Source organism: Elephas maximus, chromosome 3 (assembly GCF_024166365.1).
Source record: "Elephas maximus indicus isolate mEleMax1 chromosome 3, mEleMax1 primary haplotype, whole genome shotgun sequence".
Taxonomy (NCBI): domain Eukaryota; kingdom Metazoa; phylum Chordata; class Mammalia; order Proboscidea; family Elephantidae; genus Elephas; species Elephas maximus.
The window spans coordinates 29,245,733-29,257,938 of record NC_064821.1 but is presented as its reverse complement, the minus strand read 5'-3'; the positions used below and the strand labels follow the sequence as shown (position 1 = coordinate 29,257,938).

The window sequence follows — 12,206 nt, the reverse complement described above, 5'->3', positions numbered from 1 at the left end:
AAATGCTGAGAGGGGCCGTTGTAGAAAAATTTGTGAAAAAATTAACCAAGGCTTCCCCACATCCTCCTTCCAGTGGTGGCGGCCCAGCTGATCCAGCCTCCCGAACCGGCTGTCTTGGGTCCCCCAGCCAAATCCTGATCACATATCCTGGCTCCTGATGCCCAGCCAGACCCCTCCGTTCATATCCAGTGGGCCCCCCCGCCCCCATGAGTCCTTCAGGCCTGGGCAGGTACTCGAACTCTCCGGTGCCTCAGGTTAAAAAACCATCTGTAAAATGGAGGAAACAATATTTCTTTCCGCACCTGTGAAACGCTGGGGCTGTGCTCAATAAACTTTAGTGATGGTCATTATGAATTGTGGGAACGTTGTTGTTTTCAAGCCTGGCGTCAGGTGGCAGAAAGAGCGCCCCTACCTGGGCGTCCAGGGCGCCATCCCCACCTCCACCCCGGTACAGCCCTTCTCCGAGCCTCAGTTTCCCCACCCAGCCCCGCAGACTCAGAGGCGGCCCGGGGACCTGGGCCCTCGGCCGGCAGGGGCAGCACGGAGCGGCCAGGCGCACCCGGAAGGGCCCCGCCCCCGGCCCCGCCCAGCCGGGCTGCCCTGAACCGGGCGGCGGCGGCCACGGCGGGGACCGTGAGCGGGCGGAGCGGCGGGGCCGGCGGCGGGACGCGGGGCGCCATGGCGGCCGCCGAGCGCCGCGCCTTCGCGCACAAGATCAACAGGTAGCACGACCGCCGGGCCCCCTCCTCGGCCGACCCCACGTGTCCGAGCCCGGTCCCGGGAGGCCCCCTCTCCCCGCCAGCCAGGGCGCCCCCCATCCACTCCTTCGCCTTGGCCGGGGCTGGGGAGGGAGAAGGCGGCGAGAGCGGCAGGGTCCGGGCTGGGGACTGCGCCGGGGCAGCGAGAGCGATGGCGGCAGAGTACGCGTGGGGGCGTGCCCCGGGGGCTTCCTGGAGGAGGTGGCGCGGGGAAAGCGGGTGCCGGACTCCTCTGTGCCTCTTCTCGGTCCCCGAGCCCGAGGAGGAGGTGCCCTCCGTCCCATCTTCTGCTGGCTTGGGGCGGGGATGCTCCTGGCGTCGGGATTTGGGACAGAGGTGGTGCTCTGGCGGCTTTTAAAATCCCTCGGGAGGTTTTCCGAGCCCTTCCGCCGCCCCCCAGGGCTCCGTAGCCAGCTGTCTGGGGCGGCACGGGAACAGCTGTGGACCCCCCACCCTGCCCTGCCTTGGGCTCTCCCCCAGCACGGGCTGGACAAGCTAGGATGGATGGGTGATTGAATGGAGAAAGTGGGGGCTGGGGACAGAACCAGCTGGTGGGCAGACGGGGGAGGGGGCAGGCGCCAGGCGCGGGGAGATCCATTTCCGCAGCCACTGGGGATTGTGAGAGACTGAGGCTGGGAGGGGGATGTCGGACTCTCGGCTGAGGGGCCTCACCGGAGATTTGGGTCTCTGCATCCATGACGGGTGCAGAATTGGCTGAGTGTCCTCTCCACTGGTGACCTGCCCTAACCACCCCCAGGTGAAAGAGCCACCTTGTGGATGGGGCCCTGGCTTGATGGGGACACAAGAAAAGATCCCACCCTTGGAGGCAGACAGTGGGGGGTGCAGACAAGGAGAAACACAATAAAGTAGATCATGTTAGTGATAAGTACCTTCACATATGTGGAGGTACAGGGCAGGGAAAGAGAATAGAGAGGATGGGGGCTCATTTAGATGGGGGGTGGTGGTCAGGAAGGTCTGGCTGAGAAGGTGTCATTTGAGCAATAACTTGAAGGAGGTGAGGAGTGGAGCCATGTTCATATGTGGAGGAAGAGCTTCCAAGCACAGGGAAGAGCAGGTGCAAAGGCCCTGAGGCAGGAACTGGCCTGGTGGGTTCACAGATATTCAAGGAGGTTGTTGTGGCTGGAGCAGAGTTAATGAAGGGGAGGGTGGGGGCAGATGGTGCAGGGCCTTGTGGGTTTCGGGGAGGACTTTGACTTTTACCCCAGTGAGGTGGGAGCTGTGGAGGGTTCTGAGCAGAGGAGGAAGGACCCAACCTCGTGTCTGGGGCATAGCGAGTGTTCATTACACAGTGGTCATGCTGTTTTTATGTCTTATAATTACCTCTGTGTCTCTGAATTGTCTTTCTAGGGCCTTTGGCCTCAGAACATTATTACCATCTGTCCTTTGCTTCTCAGTCCCTGTGTCCTTGGGTCCACCCAAGTGAGAAAGAGGGGTCCTGATTTCCACCCTGGGGAACAGATGCTGAAGAGCCCAGGGCAAGAGGAGTAGAGAAAGATCCTGGGGCCCCAGTGAACCACTGAGCGAGTGGCTCAAGGCTTATAGCCACCCTCAGACAAGGTTTCCGGAGTAGCCTAGTAGGGACCTAGTGTGTACATGCCAAGACCTGGGCCTGTATTCATTTATTTATTTATCTGATCGTTAATTCCACATGTACCATATTAGCTTGAATATTAGCCAGTCTCCTGGTTTCCTAATAAGCAGATTCTTAATGAACATATTCTTTAGAAAAAGGTTTTGGGTGTATCTTAAAGATACAAACTTATGAACATAGATAACATTTATGAGTGTTGCTCTATGCAGTGAAAACCCTGGTGGTGTAGTGGTTAAGTGCTACGGCTGCTAACCGAAGGGTCGGCAGTTCAAATCCACCAGGCGCTCCTCGGAAACCCTATGGGGCAGTTCTACTCTGTCCTATAGGGTTGCTATAGTCAGAATCGACTCCACAGCACTGGATTTGGTTTTTTGTTTTGGTATATGCAGCATATGATTGTGAGGATGGTACAGGATGAGGCAGTGTTTCGTTCTGTTATACACAGGGTCCCTATGAGTCAGAACCGACTGGATAGCACCTAACAACATATGCAATATAATTTGTTCATCTTGTCACTTGTACTATTTAATATATGATATACAATGATGATCACCCAGCACTTAAGATGTGTTTTTCATGTTTCTGGGATGTTAGTTGTTTAATTGTCCCCATTGCCTCTTGACATGGGTACAACTGTTGAAACCAAGGTTCACAGTGGTTAGGTTCACCCACAAGGTTTGCCAGTAGGGAAGTTGTGGAGCTGGGGCTCGACCCCATGAGCTTGTAGCTCCGGAGCTTGGAACAATTCTGGAAACTGCCTTTCCTGCTTTCACATATCCTGAAGTGCGTTTATGCAACTTCTTCCGGGGGGTCTTCATTCTGCGCCTCAGCTTTCTGATTTTGTACGGCCTGTGTTTTTTGCTAAGGATTTGCTGGAGGAATGTACATCAACAAGTTTTACTATTCTAAAGATACTGCCAGATTTCAGGGAAACATCTCCCTTCCATCCTGTCGCCCTACCCCGTCCCCAAATGTATCTGCAAGCATAAGCACACTCATGTATTATTATTTTTTGCCTTTATTGTGACAGTTGGCATTCATACAGAAAAGTGCAAAGTTTAAAGAGCAATTATAAAGCAAATGCCAGTAAAAAGGCCACCTTGGTCAAGACAGGGGCCGGCTCCACCTTCCCAGCTCCCCTCCCCCTCCTGATTGTCACCTGCGCCTGCTTCCAGAGAGATCCACCATGCTGTTGGTCACGGTCATCTCTTCCTCACTGGCCTTGTGGTTTCTCCCTTCAAGTCAGCTCCTTATTTGCCATGCAGTAGGTTTGCCTGTTTTACAACTTCATAGAAACGGACTCGTGGGGGATGCCGTCCATTGGGCTGACTTCTTTCACTTAGCATAATGTCAGGAAGGCTCGTCAGTGCCATTGCCTGTAGCCAGGTTCCTCCTTTTTCATGGTTGTGTAGTATTCCACCACCCATGTATTTCCCCATTCCTGCTGGTGAACATGTGTGTGGTTTCAGTTTGGGGCTGCCTAGAGCGTTTTTGGCCATGTGTCTTGTTGCTTGTGTCTGTAGGTTCCCCCTGAGCCTCTGTGCCTCCGTCGAATTGCTGGATTGGAGTATCTTTACTTTTGCTAGATGTCACAGATGCTTTTCCGAAGGGGTTTCCCACACCGGTGGATGCCCGATCCAGTTGCTGTCCATCCATTCTCTCTGGCACTTGCATTGTCTTTCAGATTTTTTGCCAATGAGGAGCTGTGTGTGTGTGTTTGTGTGTGTGTGTATAGAGGAATCTCTTTGTAGTTTCATATGGGTTCATTTTCACCCTCCCTTTTTTATACAAGTGGGCGCACACAGCACCCATGGCTTCTGTCATTCTTTTTGTTGTTGTTGAGACTATACACAGCAGAACACACCCCAATTCAATGGTTTTTATATATATACAGTTCAATGATATGATTACAGTCTTCAAGTTGTGCAACCATTTTCATCCTTTTTTGAGTTGTTCCTCCCTCACTGACATAAACTCAGCGTCCCCTTAATTTCCTGTCTAATCTTTCAAGTTGCCGTTGTCAATTTGATCACATATAGCTCTTAAAAGAGCATAATGCCCAAGGCAGACATTCTTTGCTAGTTGAGCTAAACAATTAGATTTCAAGAAGACTTCAGGGGATAGTTTTAGTTTAAGGATTAAAGATTATCTCAGGAAAGCAGTTTCAGGGGTTCAGGCAGCCTCCATGGCTCAAGAATGTCTGGAGTCCACGAAGATTTGAAGTTCTGTTCTACTTTTTCCCCCTTTTGATCAGGGCTTCAGTCATTCTTGTTTCTGGCTTTATCATCATCCTCCCCTCAAAGGCTAGACCTCTGTTAATTTGACTAGCCTTGGGGTGAGCTCCATGGTCTGTCTGAATTCTCAATGGTGCCACCACTTTAGCTGTCCCCTCTGAGCCTCTGGTCTGTTTAGTGTCATGTCAGGTTGCCTGTTTTTCATCTTAGGAGAATTTATCTCAATAATGGCTGTAACCCCAGACCTGGATTTTTACAGTCTCCTCCATTGCAATTGTGAGGTCACCTCCTTGGAAAAGCCACTAAATTCAGTGCAACGTTTTGTCACCTTGTCCTCCCATCCTTTTTTTTAAATTTTGGAAAAATTTATGTAACAAAACATTTGCCATTTCCACGTTTTTATGTGTACAATTTGGCAACGTTAATTATGCTCACCGTTTCCCTCCTTTTTTTAAACCTGCTCCGTTGGGGCCTCCTGAAGCAGATCTGACATGGGAGTGAGAAAAAGAGAGTTGGGGGGGCGGGGAGGACACCAAGATTTGGGTCCCAAGCACCTGGGAGGATGGAGCTGCCCTCAGTGAGATGGGAAGGTGGTGGGAGTGTAGGTTGTGGCCCTGCTATGTGCGAGATGCCTGGAGGAGTCCCACATGGGCACGCCAAGGAGGCAGGTAGCACCCAGGAGGAGCTCGAGGGTTCGTCAGTGGTTTGTTGTTAGTTGCTGCCCAGTCGGCTCTGACTCATAGCGACTTTATGTAAGACAGACCCAAACGCTGCCCATTCCTGTGCCATCTCCATGATCATTGGTATGCTTAAGTCCATTGTTGCGGTCACGGTGTCAAACCATCCCACTGAGGGCCTCCCTGGCCTTTGTCGACCCTCCACTTCACCAACCATGATGTCCTTTTCTAGCAATTGGTCTTTCCTGATGACGTGTCCAAAGTAAGTGAGCTGAAGTGTCACCATCCTTGCTTCTAAGGAGCATTCTGATTGTATTTCTTCTAAGATGGATTTGTTTGTTCTTCCAGCCAACCTGTTACTGTCAAGTCGATTCCAACTCACAGCAACCCTATAGGACAGAGTAGAACTGCCCCATAGGGTTTCCAAGGAGTGGCTGGTGGATTTGAACTGCTGATGGATTTGATCTTACTACTGTGCCACCAGGGCTCAGTTTTTCTGACAGTCCATGGTTGTCTTAGTTATCTAGTGTTGCTATAACAGAAATACAAGTGGATGGCTTTAGCAAACAGAAATTTATTCTTTCACAGTTTAGGAGGCAAGAAGTCCAAGTTTCAGGGTGCCAGCTCCAGGGGAAGGCTTTCTGTCTCTGTTGTCTCTGGGGAAAGGTCCTTGTCATCAATCTTCCCTGGTCAAGGAGGTTCTCAGCACAGGCACCCTGGGTCCAAAGGACACGTTATTCTCCTGGCTCTTGTTTCTTGGTGGTATGAGGTCCTCATGTCTCTCTGCTCACTTCTCTCTTTTATATCTCAAAAGAGATTGACTTAAAACACAACCTAGATTGAGTCCTCCTCATTAACATGACTACCGCTTATCCCACTTCATTAACATCCCAGAGGTAGGATTTACAACGCATAAGAAAATCACATCAGATGACAAAATGATAGACAGTCACACAATACTGGGAATCATGGCTTAGCCAAGTTGGTACACATTTTGGAGGGACACAGTTCAATCCATGACATTCTACCCTTTGGCCCCCAAAAGTTCATGTTCTTGCCACATGTAAAACATATTCACCCCATCATATAGCAAAAGCCTTAACTCAACCGCAAGTCCAAAATCCAAAAATTTCTTCTTCATCTGTGAAATCTAGAAAATACAAGTCATTTGCTTGCTTCCAAAGTACACTGGAGAAACACGTACAAGCTAGACATTTCCATTACAAAAGGGAGAAATTGGAGGGAAAGAAGGGATAACAGGTACCAAGCAAGTCAGCAGAACACATTACATTAGCCCTCAAGGCAGGAAAATAATCCTCTGTTCTCTGAGACCGTTTACACAGTGGCTCTGCCCTCTAGACTCTAGGTATTGGCCATACTCTCCAGATTCTGAGTAGAGACCCCATGGCCCTGAACTTCAGCTCCACCTTCTAGGCCCACTAGAACAGCAGCTCTGCTCCCTCGACTTTGGGCACGCCGTTCTCCAAGTCCACCTGGCTGGTGACTCTACCCTTTCAGGCCACAGAAGTCATGTTCCTACCCTTTGAGACTAAGGCAACTCTGCTTCCTATGTTCCTGTCACTTCAGCTTCTGCTTCCTGGTTCCTTGGCCTCTCTGCCCCTTGGGCCTCGCCGCCTGCACCTGCTGTGCTGGGGCAAGTGTTCCAAAGCTCTTTAACTCCACCGATAAGTGCCTGGAGGCACCCCACTCCTTCAATAAACTTCGGTGGGTAGGCATTCAGCTCTCTTGCTCCATGGGTCAGGATAGAGGCTTCTTCTGATTGACATAGTTGCAGGGGCTGGCGAAACAAAGATCGGCAGGTTCTGCAGTTGGCTCCTGTTTGTCTGATTACCGGTTCTTGGGATTTGAGCTAGTAGCTTACCTACGGTTTTGCCTGCCGATCTTGGGATTCGTTGATGTTCACAGCCTGTGAGCAAGAGCCCTGCTCTCTGACCTACTGATCTTGGATTCACGCAGCCCCTGCGGCTACGTGAATCAGGAGAAGCCTCTATCCTGACCTACAGACTTGGGACATTCCAGCCTCTACAATTGCATGAGCCATTTCCTTGATATAAATCTCTCTCTACATATGTTTATATGCCTTACTGGTTTTGCTTGTCTATAGAATCCAGCCTAAGACAATGGTATATTCAATAGTCTTTAGCAACACCATAATTCAAAGGCATCAATTCTTCTTTGGTCTTCCTTATTCATTGCCCAGCTGTCACATGCATATGAGGTGATTGAAAATACCATGGTTTGTGTCAACTGCTCCTTAGTCCTCAAAGTGATAGCTTTGCTTTTCAACACTTGAAAGAGGTCTTTTGCAGCAGATTTGCTTAGTGCAATACATCATTTGATTTCTTCACTTCTGCTTCCATGGGTGTTGATTGTTGATCATTGACAACTTAAATTTTTCCTCCATTTACCATGATGTTGTTTATCGGTTGTCAGTGTTTAGGTGCTGAGGACCCAAGACAGGACAGAATTGGGGAGCTGGAGTGAGTGTGAACAGGAAAGAGGTGGGCTCTGGAGCCTCCTATTCTTGGCTCTGGTCCCCTGTCATGGGCGATGCAGAAGACCCAGTGCTGAAGAGTATAACCAAGCAGGTTTCGATTCTGGGCCCTGCTTCATCTGGCTATGTGACCCTGGGTGGATAACCACCTCTGTCTGTGCCTCACTCATCTTTTGTATAAAAACAGGGCCAGAAATTTCAGCCTTCTAGTTTTGCCTTTAAGGATGATATGGTGACAGCAAGCCTTAATTGACCACCTACTGTATGCTGAGCAGATAATCCCAGAAGCTAGACTATATGAAGGAGAAAGTGGCATCAGAATTGGAGAAAGACTCATTAACAACCTGAGACATGCAGATAACTCAGCCTTGCTTACTGAAAGTGAAGCACTTACTGATGAAGGTTAAAAACCACAACGTTCAGTATGAATTACACCTCAACATAAACAAAAATCCTCACAACTGGACCAATAAGCAAGATCACAATAAATGGAAAAAAGTTTGAAGTTGTCAAGGATTTCATTTTACTTGGATCCACAATCAATGCTCATGGAAGCAGCAGTCAAGAGATCAAATGATGTATTACATTGGACAGATCGGCTGCAAAAGCCCTCTTTAAAGTGTTCAAAAGCAAAAATGTCACTTTGAGGACTAAGGTATGCCTCACCCAAGCCATGGTATCTTAAATTGTCTCATATGCATGCGAAAGCTGAACAATGAATAAGGAAGACCAAAGAAGAATTGATGCCTTTAAATGATAGCGTTGACAAAGAATATTGAATATACCTACCGTGGACTGCCAGAAGAATGAACAAATCTGTCTTGGAAGAAGTACAGCCAGAATGCTCCTTAGAAGCGAGGATGGCAAGACTTTGTCTAATGTACTTTGGACCTATTATTAGGAGGGACCAGCCCCTGGAGAAGGACATCATGCTTAGTATAGTAGAGAATCAGAGGACAACCCTTGACAAGTTGGATTGATACAGTGGCTACAACAATGGGCTCAAATATAGCCAAAAATCGTGGCAATGGCTCAGGACTAGGCAATGTGTTCTTTATACATAGGGTCGCTATGAGTTGGAATCGACTTGATGGCATCTAACAACAACTATATGCCAGGTCCTGTACTCAGTGAGGTGGGCACTGTCCCAAGCCCAGAGGCCCAGAGAGAGATGGCCTCTCACCTATGCTCCTCTAGCTCCAATTGGAGTGCAGAGCCCATGGCTCGATAATCTGGCTGCTGTGGCCATAGTATTGTGGACCTGGGAGTTCTTCATTCTGGGGGCCTCTTTCGAAGGCCCAGCCCTTCCTCCTCCCTTTCTCTGCTCTGGGGTAGCAGCTGCAGAACAGCTGGGATCAGGGCCAGCCTCGTCCCCTGTCCCAGTGTCTTTCGTAAGCCACTCCTCAGCCCCTGTGTGCCCATGGTTCTGGAGGAGGCGGCCCCAGCTTGGGGAATTTGAGGACAAGGTCCTAATTTTTAACACTCTTTGAGTTTCTCAGAAACACCCTCCTCACCCTCCAGTTGGTAGAAGCAAGACTCTGGGACTGTTGACAGAGAAAATAGTTATGCTCCAGGGCCAGAGGAGGAATGAGGCTGGAGTCTCAAACTGGAGGCCCCCACTTTGGATAAGGACATGGGCAAGTTTTGTTTGGCCCACAGGGATTTGAATTTAGAGGCCTTAGACAGGGCTGAGGGAGCCCTGGTGATGCAGTGGTTAAAAACTCAGCTGCTAACCAAACGATCGACAGTTCTATTCCACCCTGTAGGGTCATTATGAGTTGGAATGACTCAACGACAACGGGCCTGCTTTGGTTTTTTAGACGGCTTAGGATCCCAGTTGGCCCATCCTCTCCTCCCCCACCCCGTCTTCAGAGTCACCCAGGCCCACCACACGTTTACTTCACTGGTGGCCTGTGGGCCATCGGGTTTGCAGTCCTCAGCATTGCCCTTTTGTGGGCACAACTTTTTATTGTGAAAGTTTCCTGTCGTTGTTAGCTGCCTTTGATTTGATTCCGACTTGTGGCGACCCCATGTGTGCAGAGTAAAACTGTGTTCCATAGGGTTTTCAAGGCTGTGACCTTTGAGAAGCAGATTGCCAGGCCTGTCTTCTTGAACCACCAGCCTTTTGGCTACTAGTCAAGTGCTTAATTTCCTCCAAAACCGTTGATTCCAAATCTTAGTGACCCTATAGGACAGATAGAACTGACCCATAGGGTTTCCAAGGATGTAATCTACAGAAGCAGACTGCCACATCTTTCTTCTATTGAGTGGCTGGCCAGTTTGAACTGCCCTTCAATTAGCTGCTGAGCACTTAACCATTGTGCCACTAGGACTCCTTAAACCAAACCTGCTGCCGTCGTGTCAATTCCGAACAAGATGTGGCCATCTGCTTCTGTAAGCATTAGGGTCTTGGAAACCCTGTGGCAAGTTCTGCTCTCTCCTGTAGGCTTGCTGTGAGTGACTTTCTATGAGTAAGTTTCCTAAAAACGCTGAAAATTGGCAAATGGAGGGGTATGAGGCCCAAACACCCAGGCAATCAGCTTCTTGATTTTAAGAGGGACTGAAGCCCAGAGAGGGTGTCCTGGCTGCCCAAGGCTACATAGCTAAAAGGTCTAGGGCTCCCCTCAACTCAGCCTACAGTGGATTTAGGCAAGTTGGGCCAGGAAGCAGATTGGGAGGGATTCACTCATTCCATAAAATTTTTTTTATTTTTATTGAGCCCCTGCTATGTAATGGGGCCCTTGTGGGAACCAAGACAGCCCTAGATCCTGTATTCGCAGAAACCTGGGGAGTAGGGGGCTCCATGTTCCCTTCCTCCTACCTCAGGGCCTTTGTACTTGCTGTTCCCTCTTCCTGGTGCACTCCTCCCCCAGATAACTGCATGGCTTTCTCCCTTGCCTCCTTCGAAGATCAATTGAAGGAGTTGGGGAATCCCTGCTTCTCTGGGTCTACCCCAAATCCCTAATCCAGCACTCAGCACCTTCCCCTGTGGGTCTTGCCCCTTCACCCTCATCCTCCCCACTTCAAAGGCCAGCTCAGATACAGGCAGCCCAGGAAGGTGCCGGCTCCAGTGGCCTCACCCTCTTGGTTCCACAGGTTGCCGTACTTGCCCATGAGGGGCAGCCTCCTGTGGGCCGGCCTCACTCTTACACATGCCCTGAGAACGTGCTCAGTGGGTATGGAGTGCCCACTGAATGCCAGGCCCCATTTTCAGCTCCACACAGCAGCCCCACGAGGTCAGGGTGGTTACAGATCAGTAAACTGAGGCTCAGAGGCTGCATTGACTTGCAGAAGGCCCCATAGCAAGGGCAGGACAGGGTAAACTTTTCCAGATGGGATGCAGGAAGCAGGGCTGAGTGTGTCTGGGGGCTCCAGGGTGGGCAAAGGCCCCCCACATGAGGAAGTGGAGGACAGGAGTCAGCTGGCATCCCTCCAGGCCTAGAAGCCAGTACTGGTGGGCAGGACTCAGACCCCTGACTGGGGGGTCAGGCTCCACCCATCGGCAGTTTCTCCATCTGTGTATGGGTTGGGGGATGATGGAAGGGCCCAGGCCTAGCATGTCGGGGATGGGGGTTGTCCTCTTGCCACAGCCCTACAGCCCACGGCTTGTTTTTCCTCCACAGTCTGGACTCTCCCTAAATAGAATGAATTTGTTGGGCCCCAAAGCCCAGGTTCTCAGGGCCTGCTGCCTGAGTTTCCTGCCCCTGATGGCTCTCTGTCTCTTCCCACAGGATGGTGGCTGCCGAGGTACGGAAACAGGTGTCCCGGGAACGCAGTGGCTCTCCCCACTCCAGCAGGCGCTGCAGCAGCTCCCTGGGGGTAAGTGTTTGCGGTGGCGGGGAGGGGGTGCCCGGACCCCAGGACCCTGCCTTCTAGCAGGGGTGAGGCTTCCCCTCTGCCCAGGCCTTGTCCCATCCCCTCCCACCAGTGCCCTGTCTTGTGGGGAAGCAGGCGACTTCCGTGGGCTGGGACCCAGCAAGTTGCAGGGAGGGGGATCCCTGTCCTGGCCCTAGTGCTGTTGTCATTCCTGATTCCTGTCGGGGCGGGGGGGACCTCCCTCTCACCAGCTGCTTCCTGTAGGGGGCAGCCCTATGGGTGGTCCGGGGGAGGGGCTCCTGGGCTGATGTCATCCCATCTCCTGCTGCCTGGACCTCCTGGGTGATGATGGGGGGATGGGAGATACTTCCAGCTGCAGAGGGGAGAGGAGGCCATCTTGACCAGGGAGCCTCGGGGACTGTCTCTTCCCCAGCCTGGACTCCCATCCTCTGTCCACATGCCTTTCCTTCCACCATCAGTTCCCTACCCTCCAGGCACAAGGGCGTGATTTTCTGCAGGGAGCGCGTGGAAGGAGGGACTGGATCACAGCCTGGGTCGGGGTGGAGAGTCTGACAGGCTCACGGTCCTCCATAG

The 12,206-nt window shown here is 51.1% G+C and overlaps 1 protein-coding gene across 5 annotated transcripts in view; it reads left to right on the top strand.

Moving 5' to 3' along the window:
* Positions 1–629: 629 nt before the first annotated feature.
* DOCK6 (dedicator of cytokinesis 6) overlaps positions 630–12,206 on the top strand; it is a 49,503-nt gene continuing 37,926 nt past the window's right edge. For all 5 annotated transcript variants that reach the window (XR_007516467.1, XR_007516466.1, XM_049876915.1 and 2 more), the window contains exons 1-2: positions 630–722; positions 11,528–11,615. Coding sequence is in view for 3 of the 5 variants with exons in the window: in XM_049876915.1 (XP_049732872.1) it covers positions 679–722; positions 11,528–11,615 (132 nt within the window). In the remaining 2 variants the exon portion in view is untranslated. The remainder of the gene's footprint in view (positions 723–11,527; positions 11,616–12,206) is intronic.